Here is a 26700-nt window from a genome sequence, read left to right as displayed (position 1 = left end):
CGAGTGATTACGGCCACTGCTTGTAGCCTCCCATGCGAGGCTTGTGCTTGTTCCTAATGCATAACAAATCGTTTCTGTAACTCTCGACCACTCATATTAAAGAAGCAACACAGATATTGCGTCGCGATTGCATACTGCAGAGTGAATGGCGGCTTATTACCAAGGTAAACGAGTGCTTATGGTCTCCGCTTGTAGCCTCTCCTCCGAGGATTGTGCTGGGTCCCGATATATAACAAATCGATTACTGTAACTCTCGAACCCTCATATTGGTGATGCAACACAGATATTGTGTCACAATTAAATACTGCATGGTATATGGCGACTTATCTCCAAGGTACACGAGTGCTTATGGTCGCTGCTTATAGCATCCAGTGCGAGGCTTGTGCTTGTTCCCAGTGCATAACAAATCGTTTACTGTAACCCCTGAACCCTCATATTGATGATGCAACACAGATATTGCGTCGCGATTGAATACTGCAATGTGCATGGCGACTTATTTCCAAGGTACACGAGGTCTTATGATCACTGCTTGTAGCCTCCCTTGCGAGGATTGTGCTTGTTCCCGATGCATAACAAATCGATTACTGTAACTCACGAACCCTCATATTGATGATGCAACACAGAAATTGCGTCGCGATTAAATACTTCATGGTATATGGCGACTTATCTCCAAGGTACACGAGTGCTTATGGTCACTGCTTATAGCATCCGCTGCGAGGCATGTGCTTGTTCCCGATGCATAACTAATCGTTTACTGTAACTCTCGTACCCTCATATTGATGATGCAACAAAAAAATTGCGTCGCGATTAAATTCTGCAGGTTGCCTGGCGACTTTCCTCTAAGGGACACGAGTGCTTACAGCCACTGCTTTTAGCCTCCCATGCGAGGCTTTTGCTAGTTCCCAATGCATAACTAATCGATTACTGTAACTCTCGAACCCTCATATTGATGATGCAACACAGAAATTGTGTCGCGATTAAATACTGCAGGGTCCATGTCGACATATCTGTGAGGTACGAGAGTGCTTACAACCACTGTATGCAGCCTCCCATGCGAGGCTTGTGCTTGTTCAAGATGAATAGCAAATCGGTGACTGTAACCCTCGAATCCTCATATTGATGATGCAACACAGAGATTGCGTCGCGATTAAATACAGCATGGTATAGGGCGACTTATCTCCAAGGTACACGAGTGCTTATGGTCATTGCTAATAGAATCCCCTGGGAGGCTTGTGCTTGTTCCCGAGGCATATCAAATCGTTTACAGTAACTGTCGAACCCTCATATTGATGATGTAACACAGAAATTGGGTCGCAATTAAATACTGCAGGTTCCAAGGCGAGTTACCTCCAAGGTACACGAGTGCTTATGGTCACTGCTTGAAGCCTCCCCTACGAGGCTTGTGCTTGTTTCCGATGCATAACAAATCGTTTAGAGTAACTCTCGAACCCTCGTATTGATGGTGCAACACAGAAATTGCCTTGGGATTAAATACTGCAGGGTCCATGGCGACTTTTCTCCAAGTTACACGAGTGCTTATGGTCACTGCTTGTAGTCTCCCCTGCGAGGCGTGTGCTTGTTCCCGATGCATAACATATCGTCTACTGTAACTCTCGACCCCTCATATTGATGATGCAACACAGAAATTGCGTCGCGATTGAATACTGCAGAGTGCCTATCGACTTTTCTCCAAGGGACATGAGTGCTTACGGTCACAGCTTGTAGCCTCCCATGTGAGGCTTGTGGTTGTTCCCGATGCATAACAAATCGATTACTGTAACTCACGAACCCTCATATTGATGATGCAACACAGAAAATGCGTGGCGATTAAATAGTGCATGGTAAATGGCGACTTATCTCCAAGGTACACGAGTGCTTATGGTCACTGCTTATAGCATCCCATGCGGGGCTTTTGCTTAATCCCGATGGATAACAAATCGTTTACTGTAAATCTCGAACCCTCATATACATGTAGCAACACAGAAAATGCGTCGCCATTGAATACTGAAGGGTGCGTGGCGACTTTGATCCAAGGGACAAGAGTGCTTACGGCCACTGCTTGTACCCTCCCCTGCGAGGCTTGTGTTTGTTCCTGATGCATAACAAATAGTCTACTGTAACTCTCCAACCCTCATAATGGTGATGCATCACAGAAATTTCGTCGCGATTAATTACTGCTGTGTCTATGGCGACTTATCTCCAAGGTAACGAGTGCTTACGGTCACTGCTTGTAGCATCCCCTGCGAGCCTTTGCTTGTTCCCGATCTATAACAAATAGTTTACTCTAACTCTCCAACCCTCATCTTGATGATGCAACACAGAAATTGCGTCGCGATTAAATACTGCAGTGTCTAAGCGACTTATCTCCAAGGTACACGAGTGCTTCTGATCACTGCTTATAGCATCCCATGCGAGGCTTTTGCTTAATCCCGATGCACAACAAATCGTTTACTGTAAATCTCGAACCCTCATAGAGATGTTGGAACACAGAAATTGCGTCGCGATTGAATACTAAAGGGTGTGTGGCGACTTTTATGAAAGGGACAAGAGTGCTTACGGCCACTGCTTGTAGCCTCCCCTGCGTGGCTTGTGCTTGTTCCCGATGCATAACAAATAGTTTACTGTAACTATCGAACCCTCATAATGGTGATGCATCACAGAAATTGCGTCGCGATTAAATACTGCATGGTCTATGGCGACTTATCTCCAAGGTAACGAGTGCTTACGGTCACTGCTTGTAGCATCCCCTGTGAGGCTTTGCTTGTTCCCGATGCATAACAAATAGTTTACTCTAACTCTCCAACCCTCATATTGATGATGCAACACAGAAATTGCGTCGCGATTGAATACTGAAGGGTGCGTGGCGACTTTTATGAAAGGGACAAGAGTGCTTACGGCCACTGCTTGTAGCCTCCCCTGCGAGGCATGTGCTTGTTCCCGATGCATAACAAATAGTTTACTGTAACTGTCGAACCCTCATAATGGTTTCTGTTCTTTGGGGCCCGCAGCGCGAAATATGTCTTTTAATGACATAATTATTTATGAAATATCCAGGTGCACTGCTATGTAAGTTGTTAGTGTTTTATTTTATTCACAATGAGCCCATTTCGGCAACTTGCCATCGTCACGTGCTCTGTAAATACATGGATAAGTGATGGTCTTATTATAATGGTTTTGTAACTACGAACTGAGAATTTATAATATATTCTTAGGTGTTTTACCTTACATGTGACATCGTTGCTGTCATGTCCTGTCTGTTTTGTAATTATTGATTCTTCCAGGTGTAGAGTGGACATATAAATCAGATGTTACTACGTTACTTTTCTGACAGTTAGATGACGGTGGGTCAGCGATGTCATATGTTTACATAGTTACCATTATAAACAAAGGATGTATGAAAGTCAGTTGTTTATTATAACTACTTTTCATGTAGGTTTGTTTCTGATTACGTTTTTGCCTAAAGTTAGTTTTAGTTTTATTTTACGTTTTTAATTTTTCGTAATAATTGTCATCTATGATTTATGTTGGTGTTCTGTCTCTGTTTTGCACTACTCATGTTATCGCTGTTGCTATGGATATGTGTTGTTTAGAGTCGCTGATATTAAATTTACCCGTTTTCCCGATTTATAATGTGAATCAAGTTTTCTATATAATTTTTGTGCTTTAGGTCGGTTTGTTCGTTCACTAAATTTGTTGGGTTGCTGTATGCATGTGAATATATCTCTATTTCCTCCAGGATGTTCAACAGTGTTCCCTTTTGCGTGATATGTAGGATTTCAAGTGCTTCGTTTATGGGTTTTACATAGTGTTTCTCAGCTTGTAAATGTTGAAAAAATGTAGATGAGTGTGCATTAATAATACAGTCTGTTGTGGTAGGCTTTCTGTAAATTTGGAAGCAATGTTTGTTGTTAGTGTTCTTAATAGTTAGGTCGAGGAAGTTAATTGTTTTGTTAGTTTCGTGTTCTATGGTGAATTTCATTTTGGGGTGCAACTGATTCAGTGCTTTGTGTATTTCGTCGATGTCAGTTAAGTTACCTTCTATAAGCATTATATATAAGCATCTATAACCCCAGAACACCAAAGCTCCGTGGACACCCTAAAATACATAAACAATTTGCTCCTATACGTCCTGTAGTAGACAATGTTAACAGTCCCACATATTACATAAGCAAAAAACTAAACAACCTCCTTAATAAATTTTTCACATACAACAAAAAATATACAATAAGAAATTCCAGGACATTAGCCAAAAAAATCAAGGACATAAAAATACCTCCAAATGCAAGATTCGTATCCTTTGACATTACTAACCTATATACCAACATCCCAATCCAGGAAACAATAGATATCATAGAACAAAACCTACTCAAGTACAGAAAAATCTCAATACAAGCCACTACAGAAATTTTGCAACTAACGAAACTTGTCTTAAACCAAAATTACTTCGAGTTTGATAATAAAATATATGCACAGAAAGATGGAGTCGCAATGGGATGTAGTATTGCTGGAACCATAGCCGACATATTCCTCAACAGCTTGGAAGAAAAATTTTTTGAAACAAAAAACAATACTAATCAAAAAATCATATATTATTACAGATATGTAGACGACACTATAATGCTTATAGAAGGTAACTTAACTGACATCGACGAAATACATAAAGCACTCAATCAGTTGCACCCCAAAATGAAATTCACCATAGAACAAGAAACTAACAAAACAATTAACTTCCTCGACCTAACTATTAAGAACACTAACAACAAACATTGCTTCCAAATTTACAGAAAGCCTTCCACAACAGACTGTATTATTAATGCACACTCATGTCATCCAAAAGCCCACAAACTTGCATACTTTCACACAATGCTAAACAGACTAATAAACTTACCATTAGAAGATGAAGCAATCCAGAGGGAAATAAAAATCTTAGAATACATAGCCCAGCAAAATGATTATGACCCCAAAATTGTAACACAATTATACCAAAATAAAACAAAACCTGAAAGGCACAACATACATAAAGAAATAACATTAAGCACACACACAACGAAAACGAACAAAACAAAATACGTAACCACGACCCATCTAGGAAACATCTCGAACAAAATTAACAAATTATTCAACAAAACCGACATCACATTTGCATTTCAAAACACACACAACCTCAAACATAAAGTCCACAACGGCAGCTCGAAAATTCCCATACACAACAATCCTGGCGTTTACAAAATTTCGTGTAACACATGCCAAAAATTCTACATAGGGCAAACCGGTAGAAACTTCAAAATTAGATATAAAGAGCACACCAGAGAAAGTGAAAACAACCCATCTACATTTTTTCAACATTTACAAGCTGAGAAACACTATGTAAGACCCATAAACGAAGCACTTGAAATCCTACATATCACGCAAAAGGGAACAGTGTTGAACATCCTGGAGGAAATAGAGATATATTCACATGCATACAGCAACCCAACAAATTTAGTGAACGAACAAACCGACCTAAAGCACAAAAATTATATAGAAAACTTGATTCACATTATAAATCGGGAAAACGGGTAAATTTAATATCAGCGACTCTAAACAACACATATCCATAGCAACAGCGATAACATGAGTAGTGCAGAACAGAGACAGAACACCAACATAAATCATAGATGACAATTATTACGAAAAATTAAAAACGTAAAATAAAACTAAAACTAACTTTAGGCAAAAACGTAATCAGGAACAAACCTACATGAAAAGTAGTTATAATAAACAACTGACTTTCATACATCCTTTGTTTATAATGGTAACTATGTAAACATATGACATCGCTGACCCACTGTCATCTAACTGTCAGAAAAGTAACGTAGTAACATCTGATTTATATGTCCACTCTACACCTGGAAGAATCAATAATTACAAAACAGACAGGACATGACAGCAACGATGTCACATGTAAGGTAAAACACCTAAGAATATATTATAAATTCTCAGTTCGTAGTTACAAAACCATTATAATAAGACCATCACTTATCCATGTATTTACAGAGCACGTGACGATGGCAAGTTGCCGAAATGGGCTCATTGTGAATAAAATAAGACACAAACAACTTACATAGCAGTGCACATGGATATTTCATAAATAATTATGCCTCATAATGGTGATGCATCACAGAAATTGCGTCGCGATTAAATACTGCAGGGTCCATGGCGACTTATCTCCAAGGTACACGAGTGCTTCTGGTCACTGCTTGTAGCATTCCTGTGAGGCTTGTGATTGTTCCCGATGCATAACAAATCGTTTACTGCAACTGTTGATCCCTCATATTGATATTGCAACACAGAAATTGCGTCGCCATTGAATACTGCAGGGTGTCTGGCGACTTTTTCTCTAATAGACACAAGTGCTTACGGCCACTGCTTGCAGCCTCCCCTGGGAGGCTTGTGCTTGTTCCCGAAGCCTAACACATCGAATACTGTAATCTCGAACTCTTATATTGACGATGCAACACAGAAATTGCGTCGCAATTAAATACTTTACGGTCCATGGCGATTTATCTCCGAGGTACACGAGTGCTTATGGTCACTGCATGTAGCCTCCCCTGCGAGGCTTGTGCTTGTTCCCGAGGCATATCAAATCGTTAACAGTAACTCTCTAACCCTCATATTGATGATGCAACACAGAAATTGCGTTGGGATTAAATACTGCAGGGTCCATGGCGACTTTTCTCCAAGGTAGACGAGTGCTTATGGTCACTGCTTGTAGCAGCACCTGCGAGTCTTGTACTTGTTCCCCGATGCATAACAAATCGTCTACTGTAACTCTCGAACCCTCATATTCATGAGGCAACACAGAAATTGCGTCGCGATTGAATACTGCCGAGTTCCTATCGACTTTTCTCCAAGGGACATGACTGCTTATGGCTACTGCCTGTAGTCTCCCCTGCGAAGCTTGTGCTTGTTCCCGATGCATAACAAATCGTTTACTGTAACTCTCGTACCCTCATATTGATGATGCAACACAAAAATTGCGTCGCGATTAAATGCTGCAGGGTAGCTGGCGACTTTTCTCCATGGAACACGAATGCATACGGCCACTGCTTGTAGCCTCCCATGCAAAGCTTGTGGTTGTTCCCGATGCATAACAAATCGATTACTGTAACTCACAAACCCTCATACTGATGATGCAACACAGAAATTGCTTGGCGATTAAATAGTGCATGGTAAATGGAGACTTATCTCCAAGGTACACGAATGCTTATGGTCACTGCTTATAGCATCCCCTGCGAGGCATGTGCTTGTTACCGATGCATAACAAATCGTTTACTGTAACTCTCGTATCCTCATATTGATGATGCAACACAAAAATTGCGTCGCGATTAAATACTGCAGGGTGCCTGGCGACTTTTCTCTAAGGGACACGAGTGCATACGGCCACTGCCTGTAGCCTCCCATGCGAGGCTTGTGCTTGTTCCAGATGAATAGCAAATCGTTGACTGTAACCCTCGAACCCTCATATTGATGATGCAACACAGAGATTGCGTCGTGATTAAATACTGCATGGTATAGGGCGACTTATCTCCAAGGTACTCGAGTGCTTATGGTCACTTCTAATACCATCCCCTGTGAGGCTTGTGCTTGTTCCCATTGCATAACAAATCGTTTACTGTAACTCTCGTACCCTCATATTGATGATGCAGCACAAAAATTGCGTCGCGATTAAATACTGCAGGGTCAATGGCGACTTTTCTCCAATACACACGAGTGCTTACGGCCACCTCTTGTAGCCTCCCATGCGAGGCTTGTTCTTGTTCCCAATGCAAAACAAATCGTTTACTGTAACTCTAGAACCCTCATATCAATTATGCAACACAGATATTGCGTCGCGATTGAATACTGCAGAGTATCTGGCTACTTATTTCCAAGGTACACTAGTGCTTATGGTCACTGCTTGTACCCTGCCCAGCGAGGATTGTGCTGGTTCCCGATGCATAACAAATCGTTTACTGTAACTCTCGTACCCTCACATTGGTGATGCAACACAGAAATTGCGTCGCGATTGAATACTGCAGGGTGAATGGCGACTTTTCTCCAAAGGACACAAGTGCTTACGGCCACTGCTTGCAGCGCCTTCTGCGAGGCTTGTGCTTGTTGCTGATGCATAACAAATCGTTTACTGTAACTCTCGAACCCTAGTATTGATGATGCAACACAGAAATTGGGTCGCAATTAAATACTGCAGGTTCCAAGGCGAGTTACCTCCAAGGTACATGAGTGCTTATGGTCACTGCTTGAAGCCTCCACTACGAGGCTTGTGCTTGTTGCCGATGCACAACAAATCGTTTCCTGTAACTCTCGAACCATCATATTGATGATGCAACACAGAAATTGCGTCGCGATTAAATACTGCAGGGTCAATGGCGACTTATCCCCAAGGTACTCGAGTGGTTATGGTCAGTGCTTGTAGCCTATCCTGCGAGTCTTGTGCTTGTTCCCGATGTATAACAAATCGTTTACTGTCACTCTCGTACCCTCATATTGATGATGCATTACAAAAATTGCGTCGCGATTAAATACTGCAGGGTAGATGGCGACTTTTCTCCAAGGAACACGAGTGCTTATGGCCACTGCTTGTAGCCTCCCATGCAAAGCTTGTCGTTGTTCCCGATGCATAACAAATCGATTACTGTAACTCACGAACCCTCATATTGATGATGCAACACAGAAATTGCGTCGCCTTCAAATACTGCAGGTTGCCTGGCGACATTTCTCTAAGGGACACGAGTGCTTACGGTCACTGCTTGTAGCCTCCCATGCGAGGCTTGTGCTAGTTCACAATGCATAACAAATCGATTACTGTAACTCTCTAACCCTCATATTGTTGATGCAACACAAAAATTGCGTCGCGATTAAATACTGCAGGGTGCCTGGCGACTTTTCTCTAAGGGACACGAGTGCATACGGCCACTGCCTGTAGCCTCCAATGCGAGGCTTGTGCTTGTTCCAGATGAATAGCAAATCGTTGACTGTAACCCTCGAACCCTCATATTGATGATGCAACACAGAGATTGCGTCGTGATTAAATACTGCATGGTATAGGGCGACTTATCTCCAAGGTACTCGAGTGCTTATGGTCACTTCTAATACCATCCCCTGTGAGGCTTGTGCTTGTTCCCGATGCATATCAAATCGTTTACTGTAACTCTTGTACCCTCATATTGATGATGCAACACAAAAATTGCGTCGCGATTAAATACTGCAGGGTCAATGGCAACTTTTCTCCAAGGGACACGAGTGATTACGGCCACCTCTTGTAGCCTCCCACGCGAGGCTTGTGCTGTTCCCAATGCATAACAAATCGTTTACTGTAACTCTCGAACCTTCATATTAATGATGCAACACAGATATTGCGTCGCGATTGAATACTGCAGAGTGCCTGGCGACTTATTTCCAAGGTACACGAGTGCTTATGGTCACTGCTTGTATCCTCACCTGCGAGGATTGTACTTGTTCCCGATGCATAACAAATCGTTTACTGTAACTCTCGTACCCTCACATTGGTGATGCAACACAGAAATTGCGACGCGATTGAATACTGCAGGGTGAATGGCGACTTTTCTCCAAAGGACACAAGTGCTTACGGCCACTGCATGTAGCCCCTTCTGCGAGGCTTGTGCTTGTTGCCGATCCATAACAAATCGTTTACTGTAACTCTCGAACCCTAACATTAATGATGCAACACAGAAATTGGGTCGCGTTTAAATACTACAGGGTCCATGGTGACTTATCACCAAGGTAGACGAGTGCTTATGGTCACTGTTTATAGCATCCCCTGCGAGGCTTGTGCTGGTTCCCGATGCATAACAAATCGTTTACTGTAACTCTCGTACCCTGATATTGATGATGCAACACAAAAATTGCGTTGCCATTAAATACTGCAGGGTCAATGGCGTCTTTTCTCCAAGGGACATGAGTGCTTACGGCCACCTCTTGTAGCCTCCCATGCGAGGTTTGTGCTTGTTCCCAATGCATAACAAATCGTTTACTGTAACTCTCGAATCCTTATATTAATGATGCAACACAGATATTGCGCCGCGATTGAATACTGCAGAGTGCCTGGCGACTTATTTCCAAGGTACACGAGTGCTTATGGTCACTGCTTGTATCCTCCCCTGCGAGGATTGTACTTGTTCCCGATGCATAACAAATCGTTTACTGTAACTCTCGTACCCTCACATTGGTGATGCAACACAGAAATTGCGTCGCGATTGAATACTGCAGGGTGAATGGCGACTTTTCTCCAAGGGACACAAGTGCTTACGGCCACTGCTTGTAGCCCCTTCTGCGAGGCTTGTGCTTGTTGCCGATGCATAACAAATCGTTTACTGTAACTCTCGAACCTAATATTAATGATGCAACACAGAAATTGGGTCGCGATTAAATACTGCAGGGTCCATGCCGACTTATCACCAAGGTACACGAGTGCTTACGGCCACTGCTTGTAGCCCCCCCTGGGAGGCTTGTGCTTGTTCCCGAAGCCTAACACATCGATTACTGTAATCTCGAACTCTTATATTGACGATGCAACACAGAAATTGCGTCGCAATTAAATACTTTACGGTCCATGGCGATTTATCTCCAAGGTACACGAGTGCTTATGGTCACTGCTTGTAGCCTCCCCTGCGTTGCTTGTGCTTGTTCCCGAGGCATAACAAATCGTTTACAGTAACTCTCGAACCCTCATATTGATGATGTAACACAGAAATTGCATCGCAATTAAATACTGCAGGTTCCAAGGCGAGTTACCTCCAAGGTACACGAGTGCTTACGGCCACTGCTTGTAGCCTCTCCTGGGAAACTTTTCCTTGTTTCCGATGCATAACAAATCGTTTACGCTAATTCTCAAACACTTACATTGATGATGCAAGACAGAAATACCGTCGCGATTGAATACTGCAGGGTCCATGGCGACTTTTCTCCAAGGGACACGAGTTCTTACGGTCACTGCTTTTAGCCTCCCCTGGGAGACTTGTTATTTTTCCCGATGCATAACAAATCATTTACTGCAACTCTCGAACGATCATATTGATGATGCAACACAGAAATATTGTCGCGATTGAATACTGCAGGGTCCGTGGCGACTTATCTCCAAGGGACACGAGTGCTTACGGCCACTGCTTGTAGCCTCCCCTGGGAGGATTGTGCTTGTTCCCGATGCATAACAAATCATTTACTGGAACTCTCCAACGTTCATATTGATGATGCAACACATAATTTTCGTCGCGATTGAATAGATTGAATACCGTACGCTACATGACGACTTTTCTGCAAGGGCCACAAGAGCTTAGGGCCACTGCTCATGGCCTCCCCTGGGAGACTTGCGCTTGTTCCCGATGCATAACAAATTTATTACTGTAATTCTCGAACCCTCATATTGATGATGCAACACAGAAATTGCGTCGAGGTTGAGTACTGCAGGTTCCATGGCGACTTTTCCCCAAGGGACACGAGTGCTTAAGGCCGCCGCTTGCTGGTTCCCTGGGAGAACTGAGCCTGGTTCTGATGCATAACAAATCGTTTACTGTAACTGTCGGACCTCCATATTGATGATGCAACACAGAAATTGCGTCGCGATTGACTACGGCAGGGTCCATGGCGACTTATCTCCAAGGGACACGAGTCCTTACAGCCACTGCTTGTAGGTTCCCTGGGAGAACTGAGCCTGTTTCTGATGCATAATAAATCGTTTACTGTAACTCTCGGACCTCCGTATTGATGATGCAACACAGACATTGCGTCGCGATTGAGTACTGCAGGGTCCATGGCGATTTTTCCCCAAGGGACACGAGGGCTTACGGCCGCCGCTTGCAGGTTCCCTGGGAGAACTGAGCCCTTTTCTGATGCATAACAGATCGTTTACTATTACTCTTGAACTCTCATACTGATGATGCAACACAGAAATTGCGTCGCGGTTGAATACTGCAGGGTCCATGACGACTTTTCCCCAAGGGCCACGAGTGTTTACGGCCACTGCCTGTAACCTCCCCTGGGAGACTTGTTCCTTATCCCGATGCATAACAAAATGTTTACTGTAATTCCCTATCCTCATATTGATGATGCAACACAGAAATTGCGTTGCTATTGAGTACTGCAGAGTCCATGGCGACTTTTCCCCAATGGACATGAGGGCTTACGGCCACTGCTTGTAGTTTCCCTGGGAGAACTGAGCCTGTTTCTGATGCATAACAAATCGTTTACTGTAACTCTCGGACCTCCATATTGATGATGCAACACAGAAATTGCGTCGCGGTTGAGTACTGCAGGTTCCATAGCAGCTTTTCTCCAAGCGACACGAGTGCTTATGGCCACTGCTTGTATCTTCCCCTGTTTCTGATGCATACCAAATCGTTTACTGTAACTCTCGGACCCTCATATTGATGATGCAACACTGAAATTGCGTCGCGATTGAGTACTGTAGTGTCCATGGCGACTTTTCTCCAAGGGACAGGAGTGCCTTATGGCCACTGCTTGTAGCTTCCCCAGGGAGACCTGAGCTTGTTTCCGATGGATAACAAATCGTTTACTGTAACTCTCGGACCCTCGTATTGATAATGCAACACAGAAATTGCGTCGCGATTGAGTACTGCTGTGTCCACGGCGACTTTTCTCCAAGGGACAGGAGTGCCTTACGGCCACTGCTTGTAGCTTCCCTGGAAGAACTGAGCCTGTTTCTGATGCATATCAAATCGTTTACTGTAACTCTCGGACCCTCATATTGATGATGCAACACAGAAATTGTGTCGCGATTGAGTACTGCAGGGTCCATGGCGACTTTTCTCCAAGGGACGTGAGTGCTTCCCCTGGGAGACATGAGCTTGTTTCTGATGGATAACAAATCGTTCACTCTAACTCTCGAACCCTCATATTGATAATGCAACACAGATTGAGGCAAAAAGGAATTTTTCTTCTTTCTTAGAGTACCTTCTACGCGTGAGTCTATTAATGCTAGTTATGGCAGTAGAGAGAGTGGATGAATGCATCAGTTCTTAGTCCCTTGCATTTTAAACGGTACAGCCATTGGTGTTTTAGACTTCCACACACATGGCAGAGGCTAACAGTCGAATAACGCGTAGGTAAGCTGGGAGGGGAAAGAAGCAATTCGAACCACAGATTTACTCTGACTCCCCTCCCCCCCTCCTCCCCTCCCCCTCTCCCCCTCTCCCCCTCTCCCCCCTCTCCCCCTCTCCCCCTCTCCCCCTCTCCCCCTCCCCCTCTCCCCCTTCCTTCGTCCTCAAAAGGGACAAACGGACCACCCTTTCTAATATTACCACCTTCCCACGGGCGGGCAGACGAGAATGAATGGCAGGAAACCCCTAAAATATACGACTTATATAATTAACAAGAATAATAAATTGAATTCAGTTAAACTTCATAAAATCTGTTAACGATCAATACTCTGCTTCTGGTGCGTTACGACTCGCAGGACTGAACCAACGCAGCACGTCCAAATGCTCTGCCCAGCCGTTTCAACGGACGCAGGAGGGCGGCCGACTTTCAGAACCTCCTCGCCGGTCGACAGCATACGGCCGAACTGCAGATAAGGCCCCATGCGGACACACGCTCAGGATGATTCCTTTCGCGACGAGCCCCTGCTCGCGTCGCTTACGCTGATGCTGCGGTCTGCGTGCTGTCCCTCTAGCACCGGCAGAGAAATCGCTTCTTGATGCCCCGACTGCCAACTCTCCACGAGAACCCATACAACCACCTTTGAAACCAACGCGAACAGCCCACTTTCCTCCTTTGCCGCTAGAGCGAGACACCGAAGCCTTCAATTGCGACAAAGGCGCACCGCCAGAAAACGGAGGGCGACTACTTCACACTACGCGCTGCGGCGCGCTTTTCAAAGCTAACTTTACTACGGCTCAAAAAGTAAAATGATTTTTTCCGACATGTGAGCAAATGATGTGAAAGACTGTATTCTCTAATGTTATTTGATGTGTCTGAAGTGTTTGTAATACGCACGTGGATGGCTTTTGATTTACAGACACTGATTTGAGCGCGAGAGACGCTCTCAGTTAGCGTAATTTCTCCATGAATCTGAAAGAAATTGCTTAACATAGGTGTTTTTTCTTTGGAGTTCAAATTCTCATTTTTTCTTTGCTCTGACGACAGTTTCGATAGAGCGCCGGCATACTGTGGTGACCAGTAATTTTCGCAGCACAACAGTGGAAGTTATTTTTTCTCAATATTATGCTGGGTGGACATGTATAGTGTATAGCCCGACCACTGAATTTTGGTCATTTGTAATTGGTTATCCCTTGATGCCCCAGAACATGTCCTACCAACCGACCCCTTCTTCTAGTCAAGTTGTGTCACAAACTCCTCTTCTCCCCAATTCTATTCAATACCTCCTCTTTAGTTATGTGATCTACCCATCTAATCTTCAGCATTATTCTGTAGCACCACATTTCGAAAGCTTCTATTCTCTTCTTGTCTAAACTATTTATCGTCATGTTTCACTTCCATACATGGCTGCACTCCATGCAAATACTTTTAGAAAAGACTTCCTGACACTTGAATCTATACTCACTGCTAACAAATTTCTCTTTTTCAGATAGGCTTTCCTTGCCATTGCCAATCTCCATTTAATATCCTCTCTACTTCGACCATCATCAGTTATTTTGCTCCTCAAATAGCAAAACTCCTTTGTTACAATAAGTGTCTCATTTCCTCATCTAATTCCCTCAGCGTCACCCGACTTCATTCGATTACATTCCATTATCCTCGTTTTGCTTTTGTTGATGTTCATCTTATATCCTCCTTTCAAACTAAAAACTAAACATATAAAACTAAAAAAATGTCTGCCCCTATTTTCATGGAAAGAGGACATTTATTATCATCATCATCACGATTGTTTCCTTTTTAATAGATGTTCGGTTATAAGAGATGTATTGATGTTAAATACAATTGTTACAGTGCAGAGTGTCCATGGCAAGCACTCGCAGCGGTGGTGTGGTGACGGTCCATTGTGTGTATGTGGTCGCTGTGCCCCAAGCAGGGCACAGCGCGTGGGGCATGGCGCCCCTCACTTATCTCATATTCCGTTGGCTTTACATCCTTTTGTGTACCCTCACCTCGAGGCAGGCTGGGTGCCGCTCCTTTGCCAGAGGAAGGGCGGTAGGCCGCAGAAAAAACTGCGAGGCACTCAGTAGCAGTTGACCTATTCGAAAAGGCCTGTGTTTGCACCGTAGGTGGAGGGAGGGAGGGGCAGGTGTGAAGAGAGGTAGGAGTGCCTGTAATTTCGCTACTGCTTGGCCATACATTGAGGAGAATGCACTTTCAGCTGCTGCCCATATGCAGCATTTTGGGACGATTTTTCCCCAGTGTATGTGGTGCATTATGACCTGTTCATTATGAATGCCGTTTTTTTCACGATAATTTCGATGTGTAAGTAGAGCAGCGAAGCATTTTCCATTAGTTGCGGTACCGTGTATTGGCTTCGATTACCTGGGCTGCAGGGCGAACCATCTGTAGCGAATTATGAAGTCAAACAGCTGTATGCTTACGGGTAATACACTTATTAAACTCCTCTCTGTCGAACACCAGCATCTCATCAGTTGAACATATTTCTTATCATAAGAATATAAAGATAGTACCTTATACCCCAGACTTTTTCTGCCAGTTAATAGATGAAAGGTAGAGTTTGAATATGTGTGCCACTAGTTTCGAGTCGTATTTTGAAATATTATCCCAGTGGGGTAACACCAGTTGCACGGTATCGTGAATTTTTAGGCTGTGTACAGTGAGGGCCGATACTGATTGTATTTATTAGTATAAAGTTTTATTTTTATTTTTTTCATTTGATGTTCATCAGAGCCTTCTGCCTGGCGGTAAGCTGCAGCATCTCAGACACGTTGCCCAGAACCGGGTAGAACCACCCTGAAACTCACGTGTTGAGCCATCAGAAGCTAGACGCACGTGTTGCTGACGAGGCAACGCTACCGAACTACGCGTCTTACGATCTGGCCGACCAATAGGGAGGCTGGAGGTGGTCAAGTGGGGGTGGGACCCCGGCAGGCTGCGGGAGCGGACACGCCGTTCGCTCTCTTCCGCTGGCAGCTTCCAAACCGATCAGACGTCCTCCTCACCTGCTCTCTTGGGCGGCTGCCCATTCAGTCTCGGCGGCTTCTCCAGGCCTGCCTTTGTTTACGGCACTAAAACTTCACAGGTTAAACTATGTTTTATTCTTCACCCCACCAGGTGCCTACCGCTTTCCCCTCCTGGCCAATCCTGACGCATTAACAGCTGTATTACGATTTTAGGCCCTCCTTGTGTAGCGTCAAGCACATAGCTATGTAATTTGGACAAATCTTTATAATTAACTACGTAATCTTGAACAATCTTTACCTCAGTTTACAAGCGAAATAAATAACTTACACTAATCTAACCTTCCTCTCCTGCATCTGGTCAGTTTCCATGTGTTGGGGGCAGCACTTGGGCCTTTCTGTCCTGAAGGACAAGATTTGAGTCCCAGAAAGGTCACTGCCATTTTAAATTTTCCGGAAATTCCCGGGAGGGGGGGGGGGGAGGAATGTCAGCACATCACTGGGACAAATAAATTCCCACCAAAATTCGAAATTGCCGCCAATAGCGTAGGTGGGGGAAGGAGGTGTGGAGGGCAGTGGAGGTGGAGGGGGCGAGGGATCCATGTGTCAGCTGAAGAAAACTCTTGACATCATCTGGGGATGGGGTGGCGGTGGTGGTGGTGGTAGTTAATTGATCAAGTTAATTAATTTGCATGTCAACTTTATACCAATTTGATGTCAAATTTGCACCAAGAGACCCTGTACGCTACTACTCCGAGAAACAATTGGCAATGCGAAAGGACTCGTGAATTGAGTAGAAAATAGTCACAAAATAAACGTAGTTTCATAAATTTAATGCAATTAAAAGATATAAGGCTGCATATCTTATGATTGCATACTGCACAGTGAATATATTAGTTCACAAAGGCAATGGATTGCACTGAATATGGGTTAATCTTCTCCTCATAGTGTCGAGCCGAGCAATAACGTTAATATACAAAATAGTTGGGCATGGAAGTCATGAAGTGTAGCTCTGAAGCCTGATTCTCCTTTATAGATAATGTCGTAAACGTGAGTGAGTTTACATAGCCCAATACTTCGTAAACAACAACCAGTAATGTGGCACACGTGGAGCAACCTTTATCAGCATACCTTCCAGAGAAGGACTGATCATTATTAATATTGTTCGGTGGTAGTTCAACAGGTGAGTGTCTATTCATCAGAATGCTGGTGAGTCGTGGATGTTGTTCACGTAATATAACAAGACGACAGTCAAGCAGACCAACACACCCAAGTGAGCCGAAATACAAAATAAATGATAATGCTCGTTTTCAATTGAGACCAAGAGAAATGAATTAAAAAGGAGCATATTGTCAGCAAACAGAAGCACATAACTATATAGCCCATTAGGAATATTTCAACGTACCGTTTCAGTTTTGAATCTACAAGCGGAAGAATATGGTCTTCGCAGCATATAGTTCAGAGTTAGAAACTAATGTATATATGTGGAGCAGGTAATTTCTGTACATTTACAACATAACGAAGCAAAATAATGTATGTGAGACGCAGTAAACAGCTTCCAACATATGCCTATACCGCTGTTCAAAAGGACATGCCCGAATTCCTGCATGTGGAGTGCTCTTGATGAAATCATGTCACACTAACCTCGTCACAAAAATTAACTTTCTTTGAAGTACACTCCTGGAAATGGAAAAAAGAACACATTGACACCGGTATGTCAGACCCACCATACTTGCTCCGGACACTGAGAGAGGGCTGTACAAGCAATGATCACACGCACGGCACAGCGGACACACCAGGAACCGCGGTGTTGGCCGTCGAATAGCGCTAGCTGCGCAGCATTTGTGCACCGCCACCGTCAGTGTCAACCAGTTTGCCGTGGCATACGGAGCTCCATCGCAGTCTTTAACACTGGTAGCATGCCGCGACAGCGTGGACGTGGACCGTATGTGCAGTTGACGGACTTTGAGCGAGGGCGTATAGTGGGCATGCAGGAGGCCGGGTGGATGTACCGCCGAATTGCTCAACACGTGGGGCGTGAGGTCTCCACAGTACATCGATGTTGTCGCCAGTGGTCGGCGGAATGTGCACGTGCCCGTCGACCTGGGACCGGACCGCAGCGACGCACGGATGCACGCCAAGACCGTAGGATCCTACGCAGGGCCGTAGGGGACCGCACCGCCACTTCCCAGCAAATTGGGGACACTGTTGCTCCTGGGGTATCGGCGAGGACCATTCGCAACCGTCTCCATGAAGCTGGGCTACGGTCCCGCACACCGTTAGGCCGTCTTCCGCTCACGCCCCAACATCGTGCAGCCTGCCTCCAGTGGTGTCGCGACAGGCGTGAATGGAGGGACGAAAGGAGACGTGTCGTCTTCAGCGATGAGAGTCGCTTCTGCCTTGGTGCCAATGATGGTCGTATGCGTGTTTGGCGCCGTGCAGGTGACCGCCACAATCAGGACTGCATACGACCGAGGCACACAGGGCCAACACCCGGCATCATGGTGTGGGGAGCGATCTCCTACACTGGCCGTACACCTCTGGTGATCGTCGAGGGGACACTGAATAGTGTACGGTACATCCAAACCGTCATCGAACCCATCGTTCTACCATTCCTAGACCGGCAAGGGAACTTGCTGTTCCAACAGGACCATGCATGTCCGCATGTATCCTGTGCCACCCAACGTGCTCTAGAAGGTGTAAGTCAACTACCCTGGCCAGCAAGATCTCCGGATCTGTCCCCCATTGAGCATGTTTGCGACTGGATGAAGCGTCGTCTCACGCGGTCTGCACGTCCAGCACGAACGCTGGTCCAACTGAGGCGCCAGGTGGAAATGGCATGGCAAGCCGTTCCACAGGACTACATCCAGCATCTCTACGATCGTCTCCATGGGAGAATAGCAGCCTGCATTGCTGCGAAAGGAACCTTCCGTTCCTCTAGAGACTTGCGGTACACAGTTGTTGGAAGGGGGGTCACCATGCTTCTGTTCATTGACAGGAATCTGTAAAAATTCAGCAAGAGTGTGCAATTTTCTGATTTTCTAAGTAAAAGGAATGTGATGTCATCTGTCTGCTTGGAATGCACCACGCCATTTTGAAGGATACTTATAGCGCCGCCATCTATCAGAATTCGTGGAACTATAACGACTGAAGTGGGATTATCCCGCAATGTTCCATAATAAATCCCGCTTTTGTTTCAATCGATGTTGTCTGAGAAAGAAAGTGTTGCATGACTTATTGAACGCAGCTCGTATAAGCATCGCTGTAGACAGAAAACAAGGTATAGAGTGAGGAAAACGAAAGTGCTGAGTAAAGAGGCACTTTTCAGCGTGATGCGAAAGAGTGATTTCAGTCTGGTTGGAGCAGTGTTCGCTAGTGTTTACTCCCGACCTTGACGAGCATCCCGATGACGGTGCCGACGATGAAGATGGCGACGGAGGTCTGGCGCGCCTCCTCGTCCTCGTCGCCACCGCCGCCCTGGTGAATGTGCGCCGCCGTGCTGGCCAGCACGCCCACCATGCCGAGCTGCAGTCCCAGTAGCGGCGCTGGCAGCCGCCCCCGCAGCCGCCCCCGCGCCTCCGGTCCCGGGGGCGGCCACACCCCCAACAGGCATAGCACCTTCTCGCCGGGGCCCAGCAGGTCCCGACCAGCCTCCGACGCTACCGCCCCCCTGTAAGCCATATCAGACCATATGAGCAGGGGAGGGCTGTCAGCGGCACAATCCGCCGCTCTTCAGCCGAGTGACATGGCAACTGTGACAAGAATAAAATGATAGCCACATAAGGTGATAAAAAAAGGGGGACTTAAAAAAGAATAATGTTAGAAAATGGAGGAAAAATAGACTGATATGGAGACATTCATGGAGGACAGTTAAAAAGTCACCAGAAAGTTAAAAAACACAGTTGGCGTTTCTTAAAAAAGCAGGGAAGGCACTGAATGGACTTGCACAGGTTAAAAGTCGGCCACAGTATTAAAAACACTCCAGAACAACACACTTAAAACCCTCTTGGAGCACACACGACGAAGAATAAAACTGCCAGGTGGGACCTGCCGAGGGAGAGGTCAAAGAGGATGGAAAAGGAGGGGAGAGCAAGGGGCAGCAGGGGAAGCGGCAGAATGAAGAGAGGAGGGGCATCAGCAGGTACACGAAAAGGCAGCAGACACATGGGGCAGGAGATGGAGGGAAGACAGGGCAGGAGGGAGTGCAGAGACACTGAAAGGAGGCACAATAGAGGGAGGGGGAGTAGGAGGGGGAAGCCGCTCAGGAGGAGGGAGGGGGAGGAGAGGGAGCCCTGAGGAGGAGGCAGGAAGATGGGGTTAGAGTTAGTAGCAGGGGTAGATGTCAGGGCGAAGCTCATCATCTGGGAGGGGTAGATGCTGGAGGTTGCGTTGGGAAAGGAGATGGAGAGGGGTGTGGAGATGGAGAGAGGGTGGGACACAACGGTAAAGACGCAGCAACTGGTTGGAGGTGGAGAGGAAGGGAGACACCACAGGGTGAGGGGGATCAAGGCGGCGGACAATATATAGTGTGTGGATGTGTTCAAGGAAAAAGAGGAGGTGGGGGAAGGGGATTATGTCGGAGAGGATGCGCGTGGGGGACAGAAGGAGGGTGCCGAAGGTGGGGCGGAGCGCATGGCGTTCAAGGATTTGCAGGGCTTTATAGAACGAGGGAGGGGCGGAAATCCAAGCTACGCTGGCATAACAGAGGATGGGGTGGATCAAAGATTTGTAGGTGTGAAGGATAGTGGAAGGATGCAGACCCCACATCCGGCTGGACAGGAGTTTCAGGATGCGGAAATGGTTGTGAGCTTTGTTTTGGATGTTAAGGAGATGGGGAGTCCACGTGAGGTGGCGGTCGAGTGTGAGGCCAAGGTATTTGAGGGTAGGATTGAGGTGGGTAGGACGGCCATAAATGGTGAGGTAGAGATCATGGAGGCGAAAGGAATGGGTGGTGCGACCTATGATGATCGCCTGTGTCTTTTGAAGCGTTGATACGGAGGAACCACTGGTTGCATCAAGCGGTGAACTGGTCAAGGTGGGTTTGGAGGGTACGTTGGGACCATTGAAGGGTAGGATAAAGGGCTAGGAACACATTATCATCAACAAACTGGAGAAGATGAACAGGTGGGGACGGAAGTAAACGTTGCAGTATACAGGGCGAAGAAAAAATACCGCACTAGTCGACGAGTATGTGAGTCCTCATCCCAATTCAAGACAAAACTGTTTCTAGCAAAATATACACTACTGGCCATTAAAATTGCTACACCACGAAGATGGCGTGCTACAGACGCGAAATTTAACCGACAGGAAGAAGATGCTGTGATATGCAAATGATTACCTTTTCAAAGCATTCACACAAGATTGGCGCCGGTGGCGACACCTTCAACGAGCTTACATGAGGAAAGTTTCCAACCGATTGACCGGCGTTACCTCGTGAAACGTTGTTGTTATGCCTCGTGTAAGGAAGAGAAATGCGTACCATCACGTTTCCAACTTTGATAAAGGTCGCATTGTAGCCTATCGCGACTGCGGTTTATCATATCGCGACATTGCCGCTCGCGTTGGTCGAGATCCAATGACCGTTAGCAGGATATGGAATCGGTGGGTTCAGGAGGTGTAATGGTACTTGAATTACGTAACCATTGCGGCACCTCACCTCAAACTCTCGATACCAGCAATATCCTACTATGTTTCTGTAAAATAGTTAACATATTTCTGTGACAACATTCAGATTTAACTTCATTACTGTAGAGGTACTTCGATACATCGATATGTATATATTGCAATGATATTATTCTTATGTGTATTCTCCCTTTTGTCACTATGATCTTTGACATACTTGTAACTCTGATGTTTGGGCTCGCAAGCGGTTATTAGAGAGTCAAGGTTTGGTCGTCATGTTAAAAAGACGCAGATTGTAGTCATTTTTTGAAATGTGAACTTTAACAGTGAGGAAGATATTTTCAAGTATGTTTTATATTGTAAAAGTGATGTTTTGGAACGAGTTACGTGATATTGCAACAGAAGTAATAAAAATGAAGTGTAATTTAAATTCTAAGTGGTGATTACTTTTTTACATCACCATTGTCATAACTTGCAAGAGTTTAATCTTCAAGAATGGTTTATGAAACACATTTATAAAACTTTTGAATATCGCAGAATAACACCTACGCCTCTTTGCATCCGAGCTTGGAATCATCACTACCTAGATTTCCGACGATTGAGCCATGAATTCACAACGAGACCAGCGTAGGAAACACGAAAAGATGAGTGCCTAGTTCATCCATTATTTGAAGAAACGAGTTTGTTAATTGTATTCTAATGACACCTGCCACATAATATAGCTTTGCTGTTGCCGGAAAATGCAATATTTAGCTGCGTGAGCAACACTACAATCAAAATTAATTTCTGACTTGTGTTTGGTATGGTTGTTAGAGAGGGTAATACGGAACGCCGTGCTGGATGGTAACGGCCTCGTATCACTAGCAGTTGCAAGACAACAACCATCTGCACGAACAGTTCAACGACGTTTGCAGCAGCATGGACTATCAGCTCGGAGACCATGGCTGCGGTTACTCTTAACACTGCATCACAGATAGGAGCGCCTGCGATGGTGTACTCAACGCCGAACCTGGCAGCACTAATGGCAAAAAGTCATTTTTTCGGGTGAATCCAGGTTCTGTTTACAGCATCATGATGGTCGCATCCGTGTTTGGCGACATCGCGGTGAACGCACATTGGGAGCGTGTTTTCGTCATCGCCATACTGGCGTTGTCACCTGGAGTGAAGGTATGGGGTGCCATTGGTTACACGTCTCGGTCACCTCTTGTTCGCACTGACGGCATGTTGAACAGTGGACGTTACATTTCAGATGTGTTACGACCCGTGGCTCTACCCTTCATTCGATCCCTGCTAAACCCCACATTTCAGCAGGATAATGCACGACCGCATTTTGCAGGTCCTGTACGGGCCTCTCTGGATACAGAAGATGTTCGACTGCTGCCCCAGCCAGCACATTCTCCATACCTCTCACCAATTGAAAACGTCTGGTCAATGGTGGCCGTGAAACTGACTTGTCACAATACGCCAGTCACTACTCTTGATGAACTGTGGTATCGTGTTGAAGCTGCATGGGCAGCTGTACCTGTAGACGCCGTCCAAGCTCTGTTTGACTCAATCCCCAGGTGTATCAAGGCCGTTATTACGGTCAGAGGTGGTTGTTCTGGGTACTGATTTCTCAGGATCTATGCACCCAAACTGCGTGAAAATGTAATCACATGTCAGTTCTAGTATACTATATTTGTCCAATGAATACCCGTTTATCATCTGCATTTCTTCTTGGTGTAGCAATTTTAATGGAAGTACTGTAGTTCCGCCGTTAGGTTTCATGGAAATGCGATTTAAAAAACGAGGCTATGGCAACGCTGTAATTGCGATCACCGTGGCCTAGAACAGGTAACATGAACTCAGCACTCTACCGAGCTGTCCCATTAGCTCAGTTAGACGAGGCAATGCCGGGTGGAACGGTTACGCAGATTCACCGATGTTCGTGCCGCATTCGCATTTAACTCTTTCTCAGTTAAAGCTTCAAATTATATCTAGTTTAAGCTGAGGCGATAAAAGTCATGGGATACCTCCTAATATCGTGTAGGACCTCCTTTTGCCCTGCTTAGTGCAGCAACCCGACGTGGCATGGACTCAACAAGTCATTGGAATGTCCTGCAGGCAGGAATAAGTAGATAAAAAGTACCGGTCCCCGTTCACTTGGTATGTGTAGGGAAAAGTCTCCATCTACAGATTCTTCCAAGACAAACACTGGTTTAACTTGGTTGACAGACACTGCGTTTCTCCAGCCATTAATCAAAACAGCCAAAGTTTTATCTTGACACTCAACTAAGATGGCGCCGTGCGGTAAAGTCGTAAGTGAAAACTACTGCAAGATTTGTGAAAAGAAAGTATTAAAGGGTATCCAGTGTAGCAACTGTCGCTGTTGATTTAATGTGAAATGTTCCAAAGTAAGGAGAAAATTTATAACTGACGATTATACATGGTCTTATCGGACGTGCGTTAGTGATGCCTGTGACCGTAAATTTAATGACGTAATCAGAAAATAGGACGAAATAATCACAGCACTTCAAAGTGATGTGTGTGCTCCAAAGAAAAAGTATACGGCTCTGAAAAATACAAGTGGACTTTTGGAAAAGAAAATCCATTTATCTCCATCGCTAGACGATTACAATAAAGAATCCGATATAAACAAAGCTAACATGTTGATTCACTGTACCACTGTACTACATCAAAAGAAGACAGCCATAAACACCAGGAAACTGAGAAAGTTATCTCAGCGTCGTGTAATAACGGTTTTTCAAATGAATATGCTAAGTGTACGTCAAAGAACGGCTAAGCCGTGGAAAAACGGCTACAAAAGAAGAAAGTGAAACTATTTGGCGATAGTCATGCACTAAATATTCCGTAATTATTGACAATGTGAATGGCAGTGTTCAAGTTTCTGGCACCGTAAAACCTGGAGCAAATTTCAATAGCGTAACGGTGAGTGTTGACGAAGAATGTTCTGATTTCACAAGGACTGATTGTACTGTGGTCATAGGGGGTGCTAATAACCTCTACAGGAACGAATTTAGTGCCTTTATTAAGAAGCTGGTTAAAGTGGTGTGGTTCCTTTATTTCACCAATATCATCAGAACAACAATGCCGCAGGTCGTGCATTAACAAAGAAATTAGATTTACCAATTTGCAGCTGAAAAACTTCTGTGCCAAGTTCGTGAATGTTAAGGTGATAGGCATTAGTAACTATAAATCGTTTCACACGCCATGGCATGCATCTAAAGAAATGTGGTAAAACAATGCTACCTTGTAACATATGCAATGCTCTTGAAGATATCTCTCTTCAACGAAAGTAGAAATAAGTCTGTCATTGTGCTCGACGATCCTTCACCGGAAAACTAACAGAGTAGACCGATTCCCATGGAATTCGGCCGACGAGAAACAAAATTACGTAATACAATTTAGAACCAAAGACCCACTCAGGTGCCACATTCGATTACCAATTAAATGATTCTTTGTTTGATTTAGTTCGTAATTACTTCATAATTCATCTTAACATAGGCAGTAGGAATGATGAACAAATTGTATGAACTAGAGGTATTTCTGGAGAACACAAGTTATGTAAAAGTTATATGCTTAAACGAACACAGGCTTAAAAGTGAAAATATAAACTTGATAAACTCACTTTCACGTTACAATTTAGCAACGAGTTTTTGTCGAAAAATGGTTTTGGAGGATCGTGTATTCTCGTAGAAGAATCACTAAGCTTTGAGGTCAGGCAGGATTTTAATTGCTTGAACGAGTAACTATTACTTGCAAGCTGCTGCACTGAATTTTTGGAATATGACATATTAATTGAATCACTGATTGGAAAAAGGAAGAAAGTCTAATAACCTCTCTTTAGAGAAAACTAAAAAAAAACTTGTTAACACTTATAATGTTGTTCCTACAGTTTTGTGATCCATTACAAATTTGTAGAACCAGTTTATATGCACGCAGTGATGAGTCGTTCCAACGCATTTTATAAATATTTTTGAAGCTATCCTCTTTGGAAGTTGGTGGACAATCGTCGCTTTTCCAATAAATGATCCTGTAATGGGGAGTTTGCAAGGAATGTCACAGTATCGTAGGTTTACACAGCTATTTATTTTTATTTACGTTACTATCCATCTGAAAACATTGATATTTATGTAGTAAAACGTCTTAAGAAGAACAAGGTACTGTGATGCTAAATAATTTTTTTTTACTATCAATAGTCTTCAACACTTTTAATCTTCTTCATCAGACTTTATAATGTTGTCTTTTTGGAAGTCCTAATCTTCTCCATCAGCCTGGAAATCATTATTTCCTGTGGGTCACTAAAGAATATTATTAAAAAACTCTTGATACTCTAATTTAATGTACTTCATTATTTTATTAAGATCTTGGTGCTTCTTTGTTTTTATAGGAATCTTGTTGTTGTATGCCTTAGTTCTGAGATAATCAGGTATTTGTTTTCCTTTGTTTGCCTGCAAGTATTGCGAAGCAGTCCATCTGTCCATTCCAAACAAACGACATACCCGGGATTCTGATGCTTTCATATCAAGTGCCAAAATTTAGCAAGCGAGAATCGCACCTTTGCTTGACAATTTATGGCAAATACAGATTTTTTAAAGTGGTGTGGCCACCATTCCTTAAAGTCATTAATATCTTTATGTTTAATAATCTTGACCTGAAAAGAATTTAGTGTTTTTCTTGAATTAACTATCATTTCAACGCACTGTTTGACAGAGTAGATTCTATCTTGCTGTTGTATGACTCTCTTGATTATGGCAAAATCCCTATCACATAAGAGGAAGGGGTGACTTCAAACAGGAAAATAATACTGAATTAATTGGAATTTCCCAGTCATTGTGAGGCTGACTACACCATTCTTTTCAGCACACAGTTTTATCACCCTATGCTGCTTTTCATAAAACTTAGATTCTAGTCACTTGCGAACCATCTATTCTGTGATAGCCACTTGTTTCGCAACTTCATTCAGGAATGGAGATTTAATTTT

The 26700-nt window shown here is 44.3% G+C and overlaps 1 protein-coding gene across 1 annotated transcript in view; it reads right to left on the bottom strand.

Annotated features, from left to right (window-relative positions):
• The window catches only part of LOC126273231 (odorant receptor Or1-like), a 597605-nt gene extending 577830 nt beyond the window's left edge, over window positions 1-19775 (bottom strand). Inside the window, exon 1 of the mRNA XM_049976775.1 lies at window positions 19485-19775. Within this exon, the coding sequence (XP_049832732.1) occupies window positions 19485-19775 (291 nt within the window). The remainder of the gene's footprint in view (window positions 1-19484) is intronic.
• Window positions 19776-26700: the final 6925 nt, after the last annotated feature.

This window comes from Schistocerca gregaria, chromosome 5 (assembly GCF_023897955.1).
Source record: "Schistocerca gregaria isolate iqSchGreg1 chromosome 5, iqSchGreg1.2, whole genome shotgun sequence".
Classification (NCBI taxonomy): Eukaryota; Metazoa; Arthropoda; class Insecta; order Orthoptera; family Acrididae; genus Schistocerca; species Schistocerca gregaria.
This window is presented reverse-complemented; position numbering and strand designations above follow the sequence as displayed.